The sequence below is a fragment of the Dermacentor variabilis genome, chromosome 2, assembly GCF_050947875.1.
Source record: "Dermacentor variabilis isolate Ectoservices chromosome 2, ASM5094787v1, whole genome shotgun sequence".
Lineage (NCBI taxonomy): Eukaryota > Metazoa > Arthropoda > Arachnida > Ixodida > Ixodidae > Dermacentor > Dermacentor variabilis.
This window is the reverse complement of record NC_134569.1, coordinates 162,091,297-162,116,983: the sequence shown is the minus strand read 5'-3', so window position 1 is coordinate 162,116,983 and position 25,687 is coordinate 162,091,297. Positions and strand designations below refer to the sequence as shown.

At 43.7% G+C, this 25,687-nt stretch overlaps 2 protein-coding genes across 2 annotated transcripts; one reads left to right on the top strand and one right to left on the bottom strand.

The window, feature by feature from the left end:
- Positions 1-2,762: 2,762 nt before the first annotated feature.
- LOC142570518 (uncharacterized) lies at positions 2,763-3,991 on the top strand. The gene is made up of 2 exons (XM_075678894.1): positions 2,763-2,957; positions 3,713-3,991. Exons 1-2 carry the CDS (start codon positions 2,763-2,765, stop codon positions 3,989-3,991), a joined length of 474 nt encoding a protein of 157 aa, XP_075535009.1.
- A 7,192-nt stretch (positions 3,992-11,183) lies between these two features.
- On the bottom strand, positions 11,184-14,366 carry LOC142572898 (uncharacterized). Its single transcript, XM_075682340.1, has 5 exons — positions 14,260-14,366; positions 13,620-13,684; positions 13,082-13,094; positions 12,939-12,979; positions 11,184-11,584 (listed from the first exon to the last, which is right to left on the bottom strand). Exons 2-5 carry the CDS (start codon positions 13,666-13,668, stop codon positions 11,337-11,339), a joined length of 351 nt encoding a protein of 116 aa, XP_075538455.1. The 5' UTR covers positions 13,669-13,684; positions 14,260-14,366; the 3' UTR covers positions 11,184-11,336.
- Between the last annotated feature and the right edge of the window lie 11,321 nt (positions 14,367-25,687).

Below are 25,687 nucleotides of genomic sequence, written 5' to 3'. Positions count from 1 at the left end.
TTCCTATTCGCGAACATGTAAAACGCATAAATGGCGTAGTGAGAAAACGGCTAGATTAATCTGAATGAAATTCTATGCATTCGGAAAAATATCTGTCGTTTTACGTGTTAAAATCACGATATGAGTATGCGGTACTCCGTAGCGGGGCACGCCCGAACAGTTTCGACCCCCCGCAGGGCCTTAATGTGCACTTAAATTTATGTATTCATGCATTTGGCCCCCATTGAGAGGCTGCTTCCATGGCTGGGACCGAATCCGCGATCTAGAACATAGCAGCGCCACGTTATGGTCACGGAGCTACCGCCATGTGTTTTGTTTCATCCGGCAGAGAACGTAAGGTTAAGTTGGCTGAAACAAGGAGAACGTTGATTTATGTCCTGCAATTTATTGCAAAAACCGGTTCACCAGAAGAAGTTATCGCACTACAGTAAACTGTATATATGAAAGCGAGCTAAGCTGACAGACTCTACATAGAAATTCAGAAGGTACGCGTAATTGGTTGCAAGGCTTGCGAAGGTAACGTAAAATTTCTACTCGAAAATTAAAAACAAGAAAGGGCCTGACAGATGTAATAGCACGCTTTGGTATAAAGCTTGTAAACAGGGATAAGGTGCCTCAGACCAGCCTTTCTGAGGCACCTTATCCCTGTTTACAAACTTTATACCACAGTGTACTCGAAAATTAGGCATTTATTTTTAAGGCATGTACAATACATTGTAGTTGTTGGCGTTAGATGTCTTAATGTGAGCTTTTTACAGAATTGCGAGGTGCTTATTTTTTACATAGAAGGGGGGTAAAACTTGATACTCATTATTTTATAAATTTTGGTATTTTCAACGAATATTCCTACGAACAATGCAGCAACTAAACAACCTGTTTCCCGCCAGTCACTTCATTCTGTGCTTTTCTTTTAAATGCAGCAAGTGTTATAAAATTTGATGCAATGGTTACCGAAAAAGAAGTATTAATTTTTTTAGACGTACTTAGATGCAAGCCACTCGCCGTGGTGGCTTAGCGGACATGATGCTGTTCTGCTAAGCAAGAGCCCGCGTGATTGAATACATGCCCCGGCGGCCATGTCTCCATGGGGCTAAATTGAAAAAAAAAAATTCGTGCCCCTTGCCCGTGTCCTCTGCACATTGTTCTACACACCGCGGGGATCATTGCACTCTCCTCGAACAAAAGCGACTGTACGACAGAGGCACCCCCAGTGCCTGTGGTGGTGCCTCTGACTTGGCAGTCACTTTGCAGTCACTTGGCAGTCACTTGGCAGTCACTTCACTTCTGGTGACTTGGCAAAGCTGCTTTTGCTATGAATAATCCCAGTCGACTCCGCCTTCATCACCTGTCAAGAAGTGTATTCTTACCTCCGCTAAACCGAGCTCCAAAAAAGTGGTGAACCAGGACATTAACATTTTTTTTTCCGAACACAAGTCATGGACGACGCTGCTCCTACTCCAACTGACAGAAACGACGCCACGACTACGTCACCTGTCATTGCCGCAGAGCTACAGCTTCCCATATTTTGACCTGAGAATCCTCGAGTTTAGTTTAAGCAAGCAGAGGCGCGTCTTCAACTACGGCTCAACATTTCAAAAGTACTAGCGCGTCGCGCCGCGCTACTCTTCGACATCGCCGATGCCATAGACGACTTGCTAGCGGACGCGACTTCGGCCACAGCATACAACGACCTGAAATGCATGGTGCTTCAGTGCCTTCAGCCATCGCAACGGAGTAGGCTCGAAGAGTTTCTATCCGGGGTACTGGGCCACCAACGATAGTCACAACTTCTGCACTGGTTGCGTGGTGGTCACTCCGCAAACAAGGAACAGCTTCCTGTTTTGCGTGAGCTGTTCTTGTGGCGCCTCCTACAGTCCACACGCATGGTGCTACGGGCTCCGAAGAGGTAAGTCTCGATCGGATAGCTGCACTCGCTGATCGCATATGCGATTGCTTGCCTTGAGCACAGCTACCTATCGGCACGGCGAGAGTCTCAGAGCCAGGAGATCGACTTTCGCGCCTGGAGGTAACACTCGTCCGCATTACCAGTGCACTGGAGAACCTGACGACGGGTGGCAACATTGGCATTCAACTTCGGCACAACCATTCGCCTTCACAGTCTCGCCGTGTACCTAGAGACTCGTCGTGGCAGTTATGCTGGTACCACCGTCGCTTTCGGTACGGGCAGCGTACCGGCATGCAACATCGGCCCTCGTTCAAGCCGCCTATGCTTCGTGGTCAACCGCATCACCGGCACCCGCGTGCTCGTCAATATCGCAGCCGAGCTGTCTATAGTTCCGGCCACGACCGCAGATCGCCAGCGCGGCAAGTCCACATCCACGCTCCACGCAGTGAGCAACACTGCCATCGCGTCGTATGGCCTCCAGTCCATAAAGCTAGCCAGGTGCTTTCACAGATTGGTGTTTGTGATCACTGAAGTCAGTTTTGCCATACTGGGAGCGGACTTCCTCAGCCATGTCAACTCAGATGTGAACGTTCGCGATCGTCGGCCCCTAAAGGATAACGCGATATCCTTCGATGTACTTGGCGTGCAGTTAAACCTCACGTCATCGGTCAGCCGTACGTTTCTGCCAGTCTCAACGTACGACAAGATACTTAACATGTTTTTTTAAGTCCCAGAAAACTAAAAAAAGAAGACAATGAGAGGCGAAAGAAAATTAGAGACGAGTGTTACGTCTTTCCTTTCCTTTCGGCTCTCACTGTCTTTGTTTCGAGTTTTTGTTCTTGCGCTAAAAAGCAACATGTTAAGTAAACATCAACTCGCCCAAGAAGTTATTCTCAAGGGCAAGATACTTGCCGGGTACCCGCCACTCACGAAGCCCCGAAACGATGGGCCACTCGTGAAACACGAGGTGACGTATCATATCCCTACACTGGCCCACCTGTTGCTGCCTGGCCACGGTGGCTCGCTGGACGGAGGTTGCAAGTCACCCGCCGTCAGTTTGAAGACGTGCTTCTGCTCGGCGTTATTCGTCCTTCCTCCAGCAATTGGACTTCACCTCTCTATCTTGTTCCAAAGCCGGACACTGGTGACTGGCGGCCTTGCGGTGATTACCGAACTTTGAATGACTTCACTATACAAGATAAATATCCCCTCGTCCACACATATGACTTCGGCGCTCGCCTCGTAAGAGCGAAAACATACAGCAAGATCGATTTGATGACAGCCTACTACCAAATGCCTGTCAAACTCAGCGACTGTCCGAAGACGGCAACAACTACTCCATTTGGCCTATTTGAGTTTGTCCGTATGCCTTGCGGTTTGAAGAAAGAGGCGCAAACTTTTCAAAAGTGGCAAATGAACGAAGGTACGCGTGAACTCCCGCTGATCTTTATCTGCCTTGACGACATTTTCATTGCACGTCGCACAAACATAGAGCAAAAACAGCGCCTTCAGCTTCTATTTGAGAGACTGAATGAACAGTGCCTGGTCCTAAAGCCCCAGAAATGCATTTTCGGAGTTGAAGGCCTGGATTCTCTTGGCCATAGAATTTCATCTCAAGGCATCAAGCCACTGGAATCACGGGTGCGGGCGATTGAGGACTTCGCCTCTCCAACCTCCTTTTGAAAGTCGCGAGTGTTTCTGGGACTCAGATTTCGACAGGCGCTTGATACTATCGTTTGCGCAAGTTCATCAGCCGCTTACCGACCTGCTGCGTCCCATCTCCAAAAAAGAACGCCTACCTTCCAGGAGTACTTCGAGCACGAACACCCCTTCCAGGAAGCGGAAACGCGGCTGGCGACTGCAGTGTTGCTGATTGATCCGTTGCCCAACGCGTCAGCTCTCCTTATGGTGGACCCGTCGACCACAGGAGTGGGTGCAGTACTGCAGCAGCACGAGGAAACAGACTGGAGCCTGCTGGGCTTCTTCTCAAAGCGCCTCAAAGCTACAGATGCTCGCAACAGCACCTTTGGGAGGGAAATGCTGGGGAACCATTCCTCTGTCAAGCAGTTCCGTTTTCTTTCTTGAAGGCTGTAGCTCTTACATCCTGAACGACCACCAGCAGTTAACCTTCGTTTTCAAGAACAGCTCCTCGTACTTATAACGTGAGCTTCGGCAACATTCCTTTATCTTCCAATTTTCCACGGAAATCCGCAGCATATCAGGGACCTAAAATCAGGCAGCTGACGCACTGTCGCTTATTGGCGCTGCGCCTGCTGGTTCTGTGGATTTCCAAGCTCTAGCCTCCGCCCAGCAAAACGAACCCGAGCTGCACCAATTGTCGGAAAAAGCTCGTCAATGTAGATGGCGGAGGTGCCGCTTCTTTATGCAACAACATTGGTCACGTGCAACACACTGCCCGTTTGTGCCCCATTAGTTTGGGCGGCCAATATTCAAGTCATTTCGCGGGCTAAGCAATCCCGGCATCCGAGTAGCACAGAAGCTAATGACAAGATTGTCTTCTGGCCAGGAATCAGCAAAAATGTTCGAAGCCGCACAACAAGGTGCCATACCTGTGAAGCTGTGAAAGTTACTCGGCACACGCGTTCAGTGGAGCAGCCTGTGTCTAGTTTCCCTACAATGGACGCAACCACACATATTTTTCTGTGACGTTACTCTATCCAGCCACCATTGACTCCTTCCTATGGAAGCCCCTTTCATATGGTTCCTCATTCAGAGAAAACCTTGAAGGTTCACGTTCGAGGGAAAGAAGAGACAGTGTCGTGCGAGCGCGCGAAACCAGCCTATCGGAACATTAATCTTCATTCGTCCCACTATTCACGAGTAAACATCCGGCATTCTAGGGAGCGAGCCCTTGTAGCGGCCGTTTGTCACTTCGTTGTACCCACCAGTTATTGCAGCCTGCTCAAACCGAAGCCGCTTTGAGAAATGGGCACCACCACTGCCACTCGGCAAACCTGCGCTTACGCTTGAGTGAAGCCCGTAGACTCTTCGTTCCATACCTGTCAAAACGTGCGTTATTGAGGCCGCTAAACTGAGCTCCCAACACAATCAAGGAATAGAGGAAGCGGGCGTGATTATCTTAGGAAATATCTGGCACTAAGAGTTCACTACATTCTGTATAAGTTAATCCGGAAACTGAAGATTAAATAGGGTTACGTGTCGGACCACACGGTTTGTGCACCACTATTCTGTAGATGCTCGAAAGCCATATAAAGGTTGCGTGAGAATACAAAGCAATAAGTGCGAGTTTGTACAGCTGATATATATATGCAGCCAGCGGTTTCAAGTTGAGATTCTTCCCCTCATAAATGTTGCATGTCACTTGCAACGAAGGGTTACCATTCAAGACAAAGCCTAAGAGTAGGCTGCAGAATTAATAATTCTCAAGAAAAGAAAAATTTTCTATTGGTATTCGGCTCCTAGGGGATATGCAACAGTGTATATAGCTAAGCGAGTTAGTCACAAGAGGCACGCATCATCGGAAACAAAAAATTCAGAAGAATAACTCTGCGCTGGCGCGGTCATGGCATGCCGTACCAAATTATGAATGACCGCTTATATACAATTATTGAAACATGTGATTCATAACAGCATTCCACATCTACTAATCTAAGCTGCAGAAATTTCGGTTTGTAAGAAAGACTCTTGCGAAGTACGAAAATTACGACAGCACTCATCTCCAACGACTATCCAAGTCCATGCAGAGCATTTCTCTCCTGCACATGGCACAAAGCTCCATCGAGCTGACCTCCTCACGCGAAAACACTTCCTCAAAGCTCGCCACATGCGCAGGCCGTGGCACCCTGACGACGTACGACTGAAATCAGAAGTGGTCTCAGATGCTAAACGCCACACCGAATTCGTCTTCGGCAAAGTACTTTTGAAAGTATGCGTCAGCGTGCCGCAAGTCGCGGTCCTACAATCGGCGTCGCGTGGTCTCGGCGGCCAGTTCAACGAACCTTCGCATGTCGTGCTGTGTTCTTCGGCAGCGCGTCGCTTCTGTTGTTGCTCGCGCACCACGGCTGCGCGTATATCGTCGGCTCTGAACATCTCCGGACTCACCGCTTCGGTACACACCGCACACCTCTGTAGCATGTGCATAACTTTTGTGCCTTTACGTTGCCCTTCCGCGCAATAATTTCGAGTGAGCGTTGCTTTATCTATGAGTAGAAGTCTACGTGCAACAAAGCGAAGCTAGAGCAACCGATCTGTGTCTCTTTACGAAGACAATTGAGAAGAGGCTAGCGGCTATGCAAGAAGAGCTCTGAATGAACAATAACCGGTTTAAAGTTAGGAAACCGTAAGAGAGTAGTCCAGCCTAAGAAGCAAAGATTTGTCGCCGATATTCTTGCCTAGAATAAAAGGAAGAGGTGGAGTGGTGGGCGGCATTAATTTAGTAGAGCAGATAGCCTGTTGTCAACTACAGCGACAAATTTCGTACCAACAAGGAACCAGAGCAATGGAAGGCTGCAGAAAGCGCAACGATCTATAACATTTTGAAATGTCGGGCGTAACATTCAGGTAGTTTTCGTAACTTATCTGTATTGGTAATCGCTGGCAATGGCTTTTGTTTCCCGCAGAGGACACAAGTTAGGCTGCTGGCAGTGATTGTGATTTAAACCTTTGCTACTTTTTCGTCTTTCTAAACCCTCTATCCCAACCCCAGTGTAGGGTAGCAAACCCGAGACTAATATCAGGTTAACCTCCCCGTCTCTCTGTCTCACCAGCATGTGCAGGTGCTATGTGGATGTTAAAACAGCTTCTTTGATGCCACGCGGCGGCATCATCATCATCATCAGCCTGGATACGTCCACTGCAGGGCAAAGGCCTCTCCCATACTTCTCCAACAACCCCGGTCATGCACTGATTGTGGCCATGCCGTCCCTGCGAACTTCTTCTCATCCGCCCACCTAACTTTCTGCCGCCCCCTGCTACGCTTCCCTTCCCTTGGGATCCAGTCCGTAACCCATAATGACCATCGGTTATCTGCACTCCTCATTACATGTCCTGCCAATGCCCCCCCTCCCCCATTTCTGTTTCTTGATTTGAACTAAGATGTCATTAACTCGCGTTTGTTCCCTCACCCAATCTGCTCTTTTCTTATCCCTTAACCTTACACCTATCATTCTTCTTTCCATAGCTCGTTGCGTCGTCCTCAATTTGATTAGAACACTTTTCGTAAGCCTCCAGGTTTCTGCTCCGTAGGTGAGTAGTGGTAAGACACAGCTATTATACACTTTTCTCTTGATGGATAATGGCAACGTGCTGTTCATTATCTGAGAATGCCTGCCAAACGCACCCCAGCCCATTCTTATTCTTCTGATTTTTTCCGTCTCATGATCCGGATCCGCCGTCACTACCTGCCCTAAGTAGATCTATTCCCTTACGACTTCCAGTGCCTCGCTGCCTATTGTGTATTACTGTTCTCTTTCGAGACTGTTAAACATTACTTTAGTTTTCTGCAGATTAATTTTAGACCCACTCTTCTGCTTTGCCTCTCCAGGTCAGTGAGCATGCATTGCAATTGATCCCCTGAGTTACTAACCAAGGCAATATCATCAGTGAATCGCAAGTTACTAAGGTATTCTCCATTAACTTGTATCCCCAATTCTTCCCAATCCAGGTCTCTGAATACCTCCTGTAAACACGCTGTGAATAGCAATGGAGAGATCGTATCTCCCTCCCTGACGCCTTTCTTTATTGGGATTTTGTTGCTTTGCTTATGGAAGACTGTGGTGGCTTTGGAGCCGCTATAGACATCTTTCAGTATTTTACATACGGCTCGTCTACACCCTGATTCCGTAATGCCTCCATGACTGCTGAGGTTTCGACAGAATCAAACGCTTTCTCGTTATCAATGAAAGCTATGTATAAGGGTTGGTTATATTCGGCACATTTCTCTATCACGTGACTGATAGTGTGAATATGGTCTAGTGTAGAGTTGCCTCTACGGAATCCTGCCTGGTCCTTTGCTTGGCAGAAGTCTAAGGTGTGCCTGATTCTATTTGCAATTACCTTAGTAAATAGTTTGTAGGCAACTGGCAGTAAGCTGATCGGTCTATAATTTTTCAAGTCCTTCGCGTCCCCTTTCTTATTGTTTAGGATTATGTTAGCGTTCTTCCAAGATTCCGGCACGGTCGAAGTCATGAGGCACTGCGTATACAGTGTGGCCAGGTTCTCTAGAACAATCTGCCCATCCTTCAACAAGTCTGCTGTTACCTGATCCTCCCCAGCTGCCTTCCCCCTTTGCATAGCTCCCAAGGCTTTCTTTACTTCTTCCGGTGTTACCTTTGGGATTTCGAATTCCTCTAGACTATTTTCTCTTCCACTATCGTCGTGGGTGCCACTGGTACTGTGTAAATATCTATAGAACTCCTCAGCCACTTGAACTATCTCATACATATTAGTAATGATATTGCCGGCTTTGTCTCTTAACACATGCATCTGATTCTTGCCAATTCCTAGTTTCTTCTTCACTGTTTTTAGGCTTCCGCCGTTCCTGAGAGCATGTTCAATTCTATCCATATTATACTTCCTTATGTCAGCTCTCTTACGCTTGTTGGTTAACTTCGAAAGTTCTGCCAGTTCTATTCTAGCTGTAGGGTTAGATGCTTTCATACATTGGCGTTTCTTGATCAGATCTTTCGTCTCCTGCGATAGTTTACTGGTATCCTGCCTAACGGAGGTACCACCGACTTCCATTGCACACTCCTTAATGTTGTCCACAAGATTGTCGTTGATTGCTTCAACACTAAGGTCCTCTTTCTGAGTTAAAGCCGAATACCTGTTCTGTAGCTTGATCTGGAATTCCTCTATGTTCCCTCTTACCGCTAACTCATTGATCGGCTTCTTATGTAGCAATTTCTTCCGTTCCCTCCTCAGGTCTAGTCTAATTAGAGTTCTTACCATCCTGTGGTCACTGCAGCGCGCCTTGCCGAGCACGTCCACATCTTGTATGATGCCAGGGTTAGTGCAGTATGAAGTTGCCAGTATGAAGTCTATGTCATTTCTAGTCTCGCCGTTCGGGCTCCTCCACGTCCACTTTCGGCTACGCGGCGGCAGCGTGAAAGTAAATGTGACCACCCCTCACCATTTTCTTCCAGCCGCTGCTTTACACAATGTAACAGCCAGGTAGGAAGGGACCTTGCGCGGTCTAGCACACGACGTCACATCATAACGCACGGGATTAGGGGAATTTCGCCCCTCCTACCTCTAGTTGGCGTGTCATATTGTTTTAGGTTGTGCGAACTTACGACGGCCAACTTGATGTGCTGTCGATTCTTTACGTGTCAAGTGGATGCAAGCGAAGGAGTGGCTTCATCGTGCCAGCCCTATAGGAGGCTGCCATGACGGTGATGGTGTCTTGCGTGAATGGCAACTGTTTCAAAGCGGTGAAAACACTGCTGATGATGGTTCAGGTCTTGAGATGAAGATACTACACATTAATTCCTTTGTAGCAGGGTGCCGTATCATCATCATCAGCAGCAACCTTGATCAGCATAACGTCAGCAGTGGCTACAAATAAATAATGCAACTCTTTACCGGCTGAAGTGCTGGTAACCACGTGGAAGACGGGTATGTGGGTGCCGTCCCAAACATGGTGTCCTTGACGTGTTTTTGACTCTTTCATTCGCTTCCGTGTAAGCAGCAACCAAGAACGTGGCCTTCGAGATCTATTTATTGTGTCAGCATACGCGTTTATGCGATACGAAACCCGCCAGCGTCATTAGGGTACCTCGTGGCGTGGAAAAGGAAGATAGAGTGGAAAGGAGGTAAAAAGTGTGTGTCGTGCAAGTGTAGAGGATAAACTTGAGATGGAGATGGTGTGAAGAGCGGTGTAAAGGAGGGATAGGGTGGTGTGACTTAAAGCATTAGGAGCCAACAGGAACATAGGCGGTGCGTGACGCCGCAATTTGGCGGTCACAGCTGGCACACCACCAGGGGAGAGGAGGAATCACTCTGTAGCGCTCTGCGGTAGACTTGGCAGATTTTCTATGTGGCGTATGAGAGATTCAGGTATGTCTTGGAAAAGCGCGTGTCTTTCACTAGGACGCGAAATGGCAATGCTTTAGATGCAGTTAAGGAGCCTTGTGGTGTCTTTCGCTTGATTGCCTAAGGCTTGCGAAGGATTGATACTAATACATTTTCGTGTGTCCAACCAGTTAATCAGCCATTAGTGTGTTATTACCCAAAAGGATCCCACGCATGGGCATAGATTTGGACACTAACTGTGCCCAAATTTTCTTCTTCCTTCTTGCTATGGAAGTAGCCACGTTGCTTTCACGTTACACTGCGTTGGTGGGTTCTATTGATAACACAGTGTACCAGTGCAGAAACTGTTGAGCCGAGAGCTGAGGCCATTCAAACTCCTCGAAAGCGCTCTGTTAGGACAGCGATGTCGGCGATAATAAATAAGCGTGCACTAATCACTCTATCAGAACAACATTTTCGCATACAGGCACGCGAATTCTGTTTACAATGCACTACAGGAGCTGGAAAAGGTGCCAAATTTGCATTATCATTGGCATCCCGTACAGAGCCTGATAAGTTAGAGCACTGAAATTGTTTTTATGAGCCCTCGGAAGTAACCACTGTCCTAAAAGCAGTGTAACGTTTTTAGGAAACCACATGCTCAACAATTAGCTGACGCAAGAGTTTATTTTTCAGTAAACAGTTCCGTAGTTGCTCCCTTACTTGTTAAATATTCACACGCATAGATATTTGTTGACAATATTCAGAAGATAACGGTGTCTTTATTCCGGCAGTCTCTCTTCCTACGATAGGTAACAGAGGAATTTCTTCCAAGTCTAGCCTCAAGGATGAACGTTAGAATCCTCTAGAGTAGTCTGCAGGTAATTGATTGTATCAAAACAAGTTTTTTCCAAGAAATGGTCAATCTCAAAAATTCGAAAAGACGACACTTCCTCAAGTATGAAACAAGGACTGAGTTCATGAATGCCTTTTGCGCTATAATTGTTGGTAACGACGATTGAAGCCAATCATGGTACTGGACGGCTATCATTTGCGAAGACGGCTGGTCAATGAGGATGCCCATTTACGAACAAAAAGCTATTGGGAGTTGGACTCTAATAGTTTACACGCACACAAAAGGAAACGTTTGTTTGACTGGTTTGGGATTATATATCAATTTTTTTCGAGAAAGCTGCGCAAAAAAAAACAAATCAGTGGCTGGCGCAACCGAATCGTTGACTATGTGAATCAACGAAAAAATCGATATTCTAAACAGAAAGCGGCATCGAGTGCTTCAGTCACACTTTATTTTATTTTGTAATTTTCCAGTCACACGAAGCAGTTCAAGCAATTTAAACATAAGCAGGTGTACATAAAAACATTTTCAAGGAACAAAATATTCCTGAACGCAGAAAAAGTTTACTGGCGCTGACTTTGTCTATCCCCTCCTATTGAGCCACTTGTGGACTCCATGCGCTACTCCTCCTTGCACCACGCCACGAGCAATTATGGGCCAGATGTATTCTACTGCATCGTCGCTCAGTGAATCGTCAGAGGTGAGGGCACGCAGGACTTGCAGCACTTCATCTTGCTCTTCTTTAGTTGAAGCAACGTCTTTACCTTGCAAAATCTTGCCCAGCGTCTCGAGACTCTTGCCAGCTTCTTGCACAACCTCAGCTTGCATTTCTACCGAAAGAAGGAAGGAACATTGAGTGAACAGGTTTGAAATAATAACTTCTTTCAGGAAAACCCCAAACCGTGCCGCGAAAATTTTTTACAGCCGTGATGTATGTATGCCACACTCGTGGTTTGTGGCCATGACTATGTTACATATACATATGTTATACTATGACTATGACTATGTGACATTACATATGTTATATATATATATACTTTCACGAACAAAAGGCAATACAATCTTCCCGTTTTGCTCTATTTCGAACTGTTAGAATCCACAAGGCAAATTTTTATGGAGATTGTGCCGGTAAAACTTCCATAGGCTTACTTTCTCAACTTCTAAACATAGTGAAATACATGACCTATCTAATAAGCACTCTGCAGTATTCCTACAATGATTCTATAACACGTTGGTGCTCTAAAGTAATATATTCGACGTAATATCTAATCGAAATATTGGTGAATCATAGGTGGTAAGGATTTAGAGAATGTAATGATTTGACGCAGTTACGGTGGTAGGTGATGACATAGTGCCTAGTCTTACTCAACGGTACATGCCGTATTGACAGCGCTGATATCAGTAACCTTTAAATAGAAGTGGTACAAGCGTCGCTCACCAATCAAGTTAGATAGCTATGTCTTAAGGTATAACTTTTCTTGCGGCTTACGAAAAACGGTTTTATGGGTAAAAATGTTAAGAAATTCAGATATAAGTGTAGGAACACTAGACGTAGAAAGTCTGCAGGAAGTGGACAACGTCGGTGCTTGTTAGTGTGATCCATCTTCTGCTCTGGAAGTGTTTCGAGGGTGAGCTTAACGAACTCAATTGCAAAATGTGTCTTGTATTGCGTATGTTGAAAGAACACAAATCTGATAAGGAGCAAAGTTATTAGACAGAAGGCACCAATAAACGCATACAGTGAGTATCCGGTAAATAAAATAGTTATAGGCATACACCTTATAGGCATTAAAAGCAGCCCAGCGCATCTGATGTCACTTTTGAAAGGCACACAACGGGCAGCGTGGTCCTATGACCTAGCATTTATTTTTATTTTCCAATCTTTCAAGGCTTCGTAATTGCATTACACGAAGCCACACGTCAGCTGCCATTGGCATCGACCACTTGGGTGGACGGTTCATTTGAACATAAATAGGATAGAGGAAAAAGAATCCTAGCAAAATAACGGCTGACAAAAACGAAGAAAAAGAATGTTTAGTCATGTACAGCGTCATAATACATATATAGGTACGTTTTTCTCTGCAACGAAAATATTATGCTTACATACTATAACAAAGATCAGCGCAAAGCATTACTCTCAAAAGCGTAAAAGAATTGCATGTAATAATAAAGCAAAAAAAGTACCTTTTGTGAGCACTAGCTTGGGAACCGCAGTTTCAGTGGCACTGATAAAACAGGGTAGAAAGTCATGAACGCGAGCAATTAGTAAAAGTGTACATAAACACACGCTTCATACAATTACTTGGTAGATATAGATTTATACTCACACTGAGGCTCCATCTTCGTCAGTCATGAAAAAAAAGGTAAAAATGTGAAATGATCATTAGTGTAAATAAAGCACAATATGCTACTATTTTTTCCTAGACAATTGCATCATTTTTTAGCATAGTTCATGAAAAGAGGGTGGATGATGTCTTAATGTGCGAAAAATCGCGAGTATAATTGTTTTTATTTAAAGTGATGAATGATGTGTCTAACAAACATGTGTTTACATGAAAGCCTAATATTTGCTTTTTATTTTCACTTAAGTATTGTTTGTCACAACAAATACTCACGAAATGCGTGTCACACTAGGGCCTTATGTTAGTTATTGAATGAGCTAATGATTTCGCTATTCAACCAATAACATTGTTTTAAACAGCCAGTGACGTTCGATGACGGACACTTTCTTCGAAATTTCTTTTTTTAGCGTATAATGATGTCAAAGTCCATTCACAATGTTTCCAAGGAGTGTTTCCATTTAAAGGAAGTAATAATTGATATGAAAGTGACCACAATGATGACTGCGATCACGTGAAAACTTACATGCCACTGCGACTAGGGAGAGCAAGGTTATCCACAGGCAGGCCTTCATGACTGAGTTTTGCTAGCTGCATCAGAAATGCAACAACTAAATTAGTTACATCTTTAAAACGAGCACGATTTCTAAAACAGACAAATACAGAAGCAAAACCCTTGCTAGAACTTGAATATCATCATTGTGCAGAGCAAAATTAGCTTACAAGATTTCTTCTTTGTTCACCCTTTGCCAGAATTTCTACATTATTCCAATTTCACGTTGGCCTAGTGAATTTTCGTAAATAAATTACATAATGCCGCGCAGGGTTCGCAAAGTATTGTATAATTTCTAGATAAGCCTGTAATAAATATCAAAATATACGTTGGCGGAGTTCTTTCCCCATAGCTCAGAGAATAGTAACTTGGTTATTTGTACTTTTCTTGAGTTAGTATGCCTACAAAACAAAGCGCCGTGATACCCAACAATATATGGCGGCTGGTAGCGTCATGGAGGTAGGGTGCAAAAACGCAGAACATTTCCATTCGCGCCATAACACAGAAATTCCCAAAACTTTCTAACACCATAAAGTTAGCATCGGGTCTTTACGTACTCTCATTCTTTCCTGTAATGTGCTATAGCCTTCGGCGTAAAAATAATTTAACTCACCGGTGCGTAACACAGGCTCGATGGTCGACGAATTGCTGACTAAGCTGGTTCTTCGGATGTTCTTATATTTTCCAGAAAGGACCGTTATGATGATGCACAATGCTCCACGCGGGGTTTTCCCTATCGGTTGCGTCAGTAAACACAGCGTTTATCTCTCAGCCGCTCTCCTACTTTCAATCAGTCTTGAAACAAAGTGTCACGTGTCTTCTGGGGACCTTACGCCTGGCAGGGAAACGAATAGTGGTCAGGTGAAAGGTTTATTTGTTCGTTGATTGTTTGGGCGCGCCTTCGTGTTATTATCGAAGTGCTCGCGATGCAATGACAACAGAACCACGCAGGTTACGACCATGAAACGCAAGTACTGCAACCCTCTAACTGGCGCCTTCCCAGCATCGATTTTACCGCCAGGATGTTGTTGTTTTTTCGCTCATGTAGTTAGATGGACCTTCTACCTCTGGCGAAACATATTAGTTCACTTTTGCGGGAAGCTTCTCTTACGAAAGCACATTCCCCAGAATGTAGTCTTTAACATTATCCTCGGTAATATTTACATATGTGATATATTATGCCCAATAAAGTGAGGAGGGGTCTAGTGGGAATACGGTTTTTATGTAGCAGCTCAACAGCAGATACAGACGCAAACATTATGCGAGGTAAAAGATGCACCCTTAGGGAACCAGTTTTCTAAGCGCTTTTATTTGTAACTCTGAGAACACAAATGTGCTCATTCCTTGCTTTCACCTCACACCTTCTTGATTTTTGTATTCGACGCTCAAGAACTGGTTTTTGGTTTACCTCGCCTCACAGCAATCACAACCCAAACTACGTATCTTTTTTTATTACGATGCATGTTCAACGTATCTTATCGCTCTTTCTACAGTCGGCGTGAAATGAACAGGTACATTCCTTGGGGTTAACACGTCTCGCTTTTTGTTCAAGTTAATATTGGAGCAGCAATCTATTTATTTTATCATTCCTTAAGGCGGAGAAAAAATGCTCAGATGAAAAGAAAGCAAGACCACGTGTTTTCCTTCTAAATGAAATGCATTATAGGACAATCTTAAGATAGTGTCACAAGTGACAGAACCACCACGCAACCTATTAGCCTCAAAGTGTATTTTACTATGGCCCAATCCGAAATTACTCAGCGTTGCTCAATCTACCATTCAAAGACCATCTGAATGTAAAATTTGCGTTTAGGCACACCCATAGATGACCCAAATGCAGTACACAAGTTAGCTAGAAAGCTAGCACCACAGCGCACATTGGAAAATTAGCCACAAAATACGGAGTGTTCAACAAGACGTGCACGGCGAGTCATTTAAGCTATAGAAATTATCACTGTTCTAGGATATTCCGGTGCCGTATTCGTATACCGTACTGAACCCTTTGCTCCATGGACTGAGATATATTTCCTGAGTAGTTACGTTTCTGTGTAGGTTGGCATTGTGAGAATGACGGTAGAGAAAGAAAGGGTGGCCGTTTAGATAGGCTATAGCGTCCAGTGGGCTACTTTAGACGTGCAGGAATGAATACTCAGAAAGGATAAAAAGAAGGAAGAAAGCGAATGAACGCACCCTGACAGATAAACGTTCAGTAACATCTATCAAAGTAACTTCTGATATGAATGGTGGTGAAAAGTCTGCAATATATTTGTCCAACTTGAATTAGCTAACTTTCAGGATAAACTATATCTTAGTGCAAAAGTTGTGACGACAGCACATTCTATGTTTCAGCAAATGACTTGAGCAGCTCGTTAGCGGCACGTTTGTGTATTGGAGCTACTGGATCACTTAAGTCATCCCATACGAATGTATTACAACTATGAAAAGTTCTCAGCGAGGAACTGTACACAAAACGAAAGTTTTTTTTCTCGTAACACGGTGGAAAATTGCGTGAATCTATCACTTTCGCTGTGCTCGGACATTTTAGTTTAGGTAGGAAGGAACGTTATGTAGAAAGATTTTCGAACAGGTGCCCTTTGGAGGGAATTCGCGTGATGAGAGTGGTTCCAAGCCGAGAGTTCTAAACACTGGGATGCGGTCGCAGGACTGAATACTGCCAAAACTGTAGAATATTTTTCAGGACAAACAATGTCCATGTGTAACTGCACATAGTCTTCAAGCTGGTTTTCCCATATTAAGGCACTTCATTCCTACATGAAGTAGTCTTCAAAATTGTTATAGCATAGCCACAACGACACGGCACAAGAAGGCACATGCGATAAAACGCAGCGCTGTACGTTGTCTTGCATGCCTTGTGTGTTAATTTTATTGAGCCTGAGCTACAACAAATTAGAAGAATTACCAACAAACGCATTCAACTACTTCTATCTGGCGTAGCCTTTTACCATGCATATATTCAAAGATGATCCACAATATCCACTCCCGACTCCAAGATCGCTATTTGAGCAAGTATTTTTGCGAGATATTGGTATTTTTTTACTTAAAAACACGATCTACTAATGTATCATAACGCCGCCGGCGCTACTGCATGCTGCATGCTTCCCCACTGCTGTACTTTTGTCTTTCCTGCAGCTGTCAATGTGTTCTCTAAGCGAGCATCTGCCTTTGCTAAGTTTTTTGCCTCCTTTTGTATCAGCACTTCTTAAGCATCCTGCTGATGCTCTTTTTAAGGAAGAGAGGAAATGCCACCTGGAATAGTGGCCACAGCGCAAGAGAAGTAGCAGAAAAGACACAAACGAAGAAGTGCGCGTGCTACACCACACGGGCTCGGTAGCTATGTCGCACCGCTGTATTTTACAGGATACAGCTGCCCTCAAATAACGTCGCCAGACCTCTTTCAAGACACGTGACAGTATGTATGCTATGTGCATGGTGTTGAACACATCAAGAGACAATACCTACACTGTGAACTCTTTCTTCAATATAAAAAGATCCGGAGTGAGAAAGCCTAATTGCTTAGTGCAATCCATTTTCTTGGCATTGTTTTGAAGTAAAAAGTGCCGACATCACCAAAGGAAACTCACACTCGGATATAGGGGATGTGCATAATGACAACAACCGTGCGCTTCATTCAAGCGACGCTGCTTTTTGGCTGCCATTGTGAAGGATAGACAAAGGAAGGCTGTAGTTTTCGGTCGCCATACCACAGCTTGCTTGTGTGTTTTTGCTGTTTATTCGCTGTTCTTTAATTGAAATTCCACATGAAGACCTGTAAATGCGCACCGATATACAGCCAGTGCGTCTGCGTGTACTGTTGCGGCCATAAAGTATACATACGGGTGCTGAATAAGTACAGCGTTAAATGAACCGGCTTCACACGTAAACTCTGCGGCTTAGTGGCCGTGTTGACCCTTCGTCCGTATTTCGCGCAAAATATAGCAGGTAAGTGCAGCATATTTTATTCACCAGTCACGACGTTTTGCATAAAGAAATGTGCAAAGCGCTCATGTGGCTTTCGTCATTCGATTTTCCCACCCACTCCTTTTCCACACCCAGTAATGCAACAGTAAGCCACGTCTCTCCGCAAAAGCTGTGCGCGTGACATGCGTCACCTTTCTTCAGCCAAGGCTGCTATGCATACCGGGCAATGGTGGCTGCAACAGGGGGGCCCGATCCTGAGGCTGAATGCCGTAGTGCTTAGGAAGGAAATCCTGTAGTGCTAAATGGTAACGCAGGATTGCTACGTCTGCACACGATCGTATACCTTACCGTCGCTTTTGGCTTTCATCTCTCTTCATCGTGTAGTCTACTCTGATGGAATGCAGAATGATGTAACACTCAACAATAAGTTATAGCTCATGCAGTAAGAGTTTTGTCGCCATCGCCGATGTAGCTTTGTTTTCAGCCACCGATACCTTCCTCATGCGGGCGCGTGAGCACGCCATGATGTACCTGTGTCGTTGCGGGAGACCAAACTTGCATTTCGATAGCTATTATATGCGGCGAAGCCACCATGTGTGTGTCATGACACCACAACAAACTCAGTAACAGCCCTTCGCGTTGCCATTTGTTGGCGTTGCCATTTGTTGGACATATTGGTAAACTTAGTTGGAAAGCACGTTTAGCGCCAGCGAACAAGGTCAGAAGGGAGACGACACCAAAAAGCGCACTGTGGTGTCCACTCCTTTCTCTCCTAGTTCGCTGGCACTAAATGTGCTTTCCAACATAAATTTTCGGCGTGCGTCCTGCCTCCGTCCGCATACCGATATTTTACGATAGCGGCGGGCAGCCATTATGAGCACAGGGTTGGCCAGAATTATGCGAAACGTCTTTAGTCAATAAGAAAATTCGACTCGGCAAATGCAGTGATTAACCTAAGAAAACATTCTTTGAAAATATAAATAAAGGCGTGCGTACACACGCCAGTATGTAAGAATATCAACAGCTCTTGTCTATATATTCTTTTGCAGATCTGAGCGACAACTTCTAAAAAAGCTGAGGGTAATCAAGGTATCTCTTTAGCCGAGTGTTAAACAAGTTAATCATCTTTCAAGGATATCTCAAATCAGGGGTTCTTAGCGTTCTCAAAATTTTCAGGAAGGATGAAACGTAGTTCTCTCAACGTCTTCATGAATATACTCTATGATATTTGATAAAATTTATTGACCACTTGTTACATTTTGTCCCGAGCAACCAGCTTAAGGGAATTATGTAGATAGTAAAGACTCTTTCTCATCAAATATGTGAAAAAAAACCAAAGTAAGCGATCAGGAGCTAATAGTACTGAATTATTGCTGAATGCAAACAGTAATGCCTCCCTCTTGGCTGGTCAGCGTAATATTTCAGACATCTATGCCGAAACAATTTAGCAATGTTTTCTTCTAAGATTGTATTTCCGAGAGAATGAATGCCTAATTAAATGTCAATGAAATCCAAATTAACAGTTTGATTGTCATTCATCTTTGCACGTTAACGGTGGTTGCTGGCCGAGCTTACGCTGTTAAACAGACTCTGGAATATATCACAAGAACGCAACGACCGATGTTACGGATTGACAACTAATGCGTGGGAGTATCTAGCACTGTGAGGGACAGTGAAGAGGCGGGCCCGCACCTAGTGTGTGCTGATAAGAGTGTCTTTCGTGTGCTTTTGTCACAATCTGGTGGCCTATCAGGCGCCGTGGAAAACACAGCCGCTTACACAATACTGACTACCAATTTGGCAATTTCAGTAATACAGCCGCTGGGCATAATATTGGCGAACAAAGGCAGCTCACAAACATGATATTGCAAAAAAAAAGAATAAGCTGAGCCAAATCTGTCAGGAAATTCGCATAGCGTAAATATAAAATATAAGAAAGTGTATTTCCTGAAGACTGCAGCTAAGCTACTTCCTTAAGCGTGTAGCCTCAAGCCAGCGAAGTTTTCTGCACTCAGAGGTAATATCTTTCGAAAATGCATCATTGTACGAACTACTGTAAACGTCTTCACAAGAGATCTTTATCTTCAAGATGTTTTTGCAATTATGATTAAATTTTCACATGTTGGTTAACTTACTTCAAAGGACAAAAACATAATATAATTAGCTTTACTAAAATGTAATTGCTTTTTTGCTGCTGATAAATACTGGAGGAAAACAATAATATGAAATACCCCCCCCCCCCCCAATCGGTGTCATAATAAATAAAATCTGAAGGCACAACGTAAGGCAAGGCTAGCAACCTAGCATTCATGCATCTCTAACGTCTAAAATTATTCAGTGCAATTCTTATCGTCAGTAATTTCGCGCGAAATAGTTATTTCGGGATATTCACCGTGAATCTGAGCACTCAAGTGTGCAAAACAATGCGTTTGTCATTCGTCGCTGGTTTTCCTACGAGAGATGGAATACTAACGGTTGCATTCTGCGCCATATTGCGTGCGGACGGATCTGGTTACGACCTACCACGCGTTGGCTAAAGAAAAAGAAAAAAAAACTGTCGAGCTGTAGTACCAACCAAGCTAAGAGCGTTACCGGACCAGAGTTTGCCTTTTTAGTGCGCGTTCAATGTGACTTGAGTGCAAATATTTATTCTGCAGATATATGTAAGTCCATTTACACGAGGAGGACATCAGCGACAGAATTCACCAGCTTTATGTTAGTTAGTGCTGTCCGATATCGGCCAGATTTTGATATTACTTCCGCCATCAGGCCTGCTTGGCAAGTTCTTTGATGAAAAAGATTGGCGAAACAACTTTCTTGTAAACAGAGGACCAGATATTCATGCCCTTGGCGATAATTCTAAGCTGTGAGATATTAAATACGGAAAGGTGAAATGTTTCGCTAGCAAAGCTACAATTTCTTATAATTTGGTATTTTCTTGACTGACTTGTATTTCTTACAGAAACTCTTCTTCCATCTTCATTTAAGTAACCTGAAAGTGTGAAACACGGCAAGTGACTCTGGCGGCATACCATGCATTTAAAAAAAGAGCGCTCGCTCACCGCGTCGACCTCAAGATAAGGGCTGCTCATCAGCTCCGAATCTCTACCACAAACTCTGCTTCCACCTGGCTGCCACATCCTTTGTTTCTACGGAAAAACCACGTCTGAGTGATTACAAAAGTCACAATGCTCCTTGCTCCACGAACTGTTTGATAAGCGGTTTCCCATTATCTTCTTCCTGGACTTCCCACACTCAACAAGAGATGCCTGCGCCGATTAAGCGAGGAGGGAGCAAAAAAAAAAAAATACGGACGCTCAGTAAAGCCGGATTGCTTCCTGACACTAATATAGATTCTTGACTAGATGTACAGGTGCGGACACTGTTAGCGGGAGCACGATAGCCCATGGCGGAGGTCCCCAGCGGCGCGTCGTGAAGACTTGGCAGACGATTCGCCACAGCAGACGACTCTGCAAGATTTTTCGCCAATCGCTTTCGCTTCTACGGCGCCGCAAGACATCATTAGGCGACAGTGGTGGGGCACCTTGCGTAGCGCTTGCATGGGTGCCGTGTTGCCACTAGCAGTGGTTGCGCATGTGCAGTGAGCGATGGCGAATAAAATAAAATAAACAAAAGGCAGCGATGTCGCACTGCGACAAGCATCGTGATATCATCAATGAATGATACTGCTTTTTCGTTAATTCGTGCGTTGCGTTTTATTATTTGAGAATAGCTAATGTGTTTGTGTTTTGCTTATAGTATTGCGTGCAGTTTCTTGTTCAATCTAATACCGCTCAGTATACTGCCGGTCAGAGAAGTAAGATCGTCATTTTATCTTGAAACCGACATTACTACTTCTAGCAGAAGCGAAAATGGCGGCGCTCCATTTCAAATATTTGGGTGCCACACTCAAACGACCCATGCTTTATGCAGCACAGCATTACTGCGCGCAACTTAGCCTTATTTGAGTATATGACGGCTTATATTGCAATATAACAGTAATTTTTTACAATACGCTCATTCGCCAGACCCGCACAGGTAAACTACTTTCCAGATAGTGCGGTAATATAAAACAGATTTTTTGGGGAAATATATGAAATGTCGCAAAATACAGCGTAGCCAGAAAGCCGGTCAGCGCTGGTGAAGCACCGAATGTTCGCGATCGCTCTTCTAGGTAGTTACCTATCAGTGAAAAATATTAGCCTACGGAAACGGCGCCTGAAGAGTGGTGTGTCGGGAACGCTTATACTCAAACTTATCGTAGGTGCAGAACATTTTAAATAGCTTTGTAAGGAGTAAACTTACCTGATTGCTCATTGCGCTTACCTTGAAGTCCTCGTTGTCTCCACAAGATCAGTGAAAATGCTCTTTTTTTCTGCATCGTAGGTCACAGCAGCAATTGAAATGCTAATTACTCTGATGCCATTAGTTTGTTGAGTTCTGATCAGGTCTGCTTATCCTTAGAAAAGCAGTTATGTCTTCATGCATGCCAAAAATTTCGCCAGCTAATGTGACTGTTGACCATTTCTCAAAAGAGTACAAAGTATTCTAGTATAAAAAATGAGCGTACGTCACTCTTAAGTGTAAATAGGTGTGCAGTGAAGCTTTCCTTGAAGCCCGGACAAATTGTAAATAACATGTTATGTGATTTTTTCTTAATGTTGCATGCACCTATACTCTGTCTTGTTTTTTTCTACAGCGGCGTCGCTTCCATTCCATACAGCACGACGATCCGGCTTGGCTCAGGCGCAAGTGTCACAATTCAATATTAATTTTTATGTTTCATAGAAAATGCAACCGAAACTATTTTTTTACACTATATTGGAGTAAGTTGGGCTGCCTCTGGTGAAATGCGATACAGCCAGCTTTTATGGTCACTCTGTACATCTTTCTGAATGATATGAAAATGAATCCAGGAGGTGTCCTCACCGAAAGTGAATTCTCAACGTTAAAACACAATGCGCATTGAGAATAGAAATATTTGCTACATGAACATCGCCACGAGGAACAATCAATAATATAATATAAGAGGTAGCACATCCATAACATTTTTCTGTTATCGCTAAGCCTATAAAGCCAAACTCAATAGATGGTAGTATGACCTTAAACGCTACAATGCTCTTGGAACAATATTTGCGTCTCTTTGCTGGAAATTTTCTTGCCACTATCAAAAATATTTGCAGGGACCGTACAAAAAATTATGCCAATAGGAAGTCGATGATTAGATTGTATTTGCGCGTGTCTGATACATTCCCTACCACAACAGATCATACGTTTCCTTTAATTGGTTTCTTGTCCATGGGTAGCCGGCAGAAGTATGATGGAAATATTTACGTGCGGACTTGCTTAGCGAAAACAAACTTCGTCAGTTTAATGTGCGGATTCTATTTGCGTGATTCTATTCCTTCCTTATCATCCACGATTCACGAACAACTAATACCAATGATATCGGCTGCTCAGACCACTGACGAAGCGCAATATCGAACAGCATTGAGATAAAATTGATGCGCTATTCCGGCTCTCGTTACAGGTAAACAAAATAGTGCAGGTATATTGAACCGTAAAGGCTTTGTTTTTGGGAGACATACAAAAAAGGAAACGTGTAAAATTCATTAAGAATGATTTTCGCGTTTCGTCTTTGGCGCAGCAGTCTTTTGCGGCTCATGAAAATGCTGGTTTCAATCATGTGAGAGCCGGCAGCACATCTGTGAGACTTGAGCGGAAAAATGTTCTGTGGAGAAGTCTAAAACGCATGCTCAATGTTCTGAAACGTACGAAAGTGTTTTAATCTCATCTTTCGGGTGTTTTTCTTTTCATTATTGGGGGTGTCTTCTTTAACTGTGAGATCTCGCGTTATTGCGAAGCTGTCGGCAAGGAGTGTATTGCTTCTTAAGTACGTAGTGGCTGTGTACATTATGCACACTCACGACGCAATCTTGGTAGCTACCGCGTGTAAACTTGGATGAAACAAATACAAAACTGTTTATCAGGGAATGAATAGTTGTAAAAAATTATGCTCAGTTATGCTGCAAAGTTATGCTCAGTAAAGAAGTTGGTGATAAACTTCTATAACGCCATGCCTTGTTACAGCTTCAATAAAGTCCAACAGTGTTTTTATAATACGCAGGATGAGGCAGTTTGTGTAGCGAATACTCACCAAAAATCTGCCGGCAACTAAGAAGCGCAGCTATAGCTTAACCGCACAGAGTGCAGTTTATCGCGGTAAACACTCTTGCAAGAAATTTTTCAGAAAGTTGGTATCTGACACCAGCGCTATATATTGTTGCGTATTTCTTCGATTCATACCGCACCATTCGCCGGCCTTACTTATTATGCAGGGCTTTTTTCCCAAAGGTAACCAATAAATGTGTGCAAAATAGCCTGTGCAAGATATATAAATTTGAGTCATTGAGCTAAATTTGTCAAAGAGGCGGACATTACTTGGGAGCTAGATTAAAATTCATAATCCACCATTTAGCTCAAACTTACTTATTAATTTTGTAATGAAATAGTTGACTGAACATACTGAAATTTACGAATTGTAGCAGACGAGTTCCAAGGTGTCTCCAATTGTAAATAAATTTTCATGATTATACCAGTTTTGCGATACCAATTTGTGAGGTTGGCAACAAAATACATTGCTGTCCCAGGTACTTTTGTGCGTCAGTTGGTAAAACGATACTTTCACAAAAAAATTCATTGGAACAAGAATGCATGTTCGCTCAACTTCACGGTACATACATCAAAACCAGTACAACCTCAATATTTGTGCCAAGCGAATGCGCCTTACGAAACTCGCCAGTCGCAACTCGCAAATTTCAATATTTGCCGCAATGTATGTATTTAAAACGTCAATTAGCTACTTAACCTCATTTATTAGATTATGCATTTCGAGCTCTCGTGCGAGTGATGTCCCTCGCATCGAGCAACCCACTTCAAAGACTAAAATAATGCTAGCAGCCACGGGCGATTTATCACAATTTACGATTTAAAAAGAAAAAGTTTAAATTACAACGGTTCACGCGCGATCGGCGTCAGTGCTTTATTTATATTCAGATATTCGGTCATGTTGATATATTGACGCTGTTTCTCTATTATTCTTTGTAAATATATTATTTGACGAATAAAAAAAAATATGCGTAGCACCTGTCACATAGCCAGGCAACCCGGTCATACACGACAATGTAAATAGGAGAGGGATAATCTTGGAGGCTATTGTCTTTCGGGATGTTGCTTCAGCGGAGGTTGTCCCTGTGGCAACACCAGTTTTCATAATACATGATGTTCCCATAAGATTCGCAACGCAGATAGGAAATCCCCAGGGATAACATTGTTCTATTTGTTAGAGTGCCTGAAGGTACATGGTATATAAGAAAGGCTAAAACTCATTACTGAACAAGACGCACAGACCACGGAAACCGAGAAACGGTGGGTCCTGGTGTATTTCAAGATCTGGGGGGATAAATATCTGTGCTTTCTCACTTTCGTGCTTCGAATAGGCATGTAACATAATGTATAGCGCACAATCCAAGCGTTTACTGCGCTCATGAATAGTGGACAGTGGTACCGGCACACTTGTTTCTTTCGCGTGTTCTCCTCTTCTCGACCCCTATATCTGGCCAAAGCCGCGCAGTTTACTCAAATTTACTTGTATTCACCTTGTATGTTGGTTAGAAAACGTGTTAAAGTACTAAAGAGAGAATTCATATCACTCTTCTGTGAATGATGTAAGAAGTCATTTTACCAACGGGCAAAAAAATAATTTCGCATTACAGTACGGACGAAGGTTCTTGGTGACAATATTGAGTATTTTGGGGAGTTGGTAATTCTTTCTTTTTTTTTCGCCTGCTGCTTTCCATTATCTAGTACAAAGTGTTTCTACAATTCGTGCACGAGACACTGCGATAACTTTGGATTCAAAAGTCAGCTAAATGATCAACATATACGTATGTATTGCACCTGCTACCATAGGTCCTTATAATTTTAAAGATTAGTCAAAGACCAAAAACCTAATGCTAGCGTCTACGCCTGTTCTGAATGACTGTTCTTGGTGGTGGTTTCCAGTGAGTTGTTTTCAAAGGGATGGCGCTTCTTTTTTCTAG

What these genes read in the sequence shown, in the direction of transcription:
- LOC142572898 (XM_075682340.1), bottom strand. Translation starts at nt 13,668, where the DNA reads ATGAAGGCCTGCCTGTGGATAACCTTGCTCTCCCTAGTCGCAGTGGCA. An exon ending in CAAGCTAGTGCTCACAAAAG is followed by an intron (nt 11,585 to 12,938) that starts GTACTTTTTTTG and finishes TTCTTTCGGTAG; the next exon opens with AAATGCAAGCTGAGGTTGTG.
- LOC142570518 (XM_075678894.1), top strand. Translation starts at nt 2,763, where the DNA reads ATGTTAAGTAAACATCAACTCGCCCAAGAAGTTATTCTCAAGGGCAAG. An exon ending in GAGGTTGCAAGTCACCCGCC is followed by an intron (nt 2,958 to 3,712) that starts GTCAGTTTGAAG and finishes CCTACCTTCCAG; the next exon opens with GAGTACTTCGAGCACGAACA.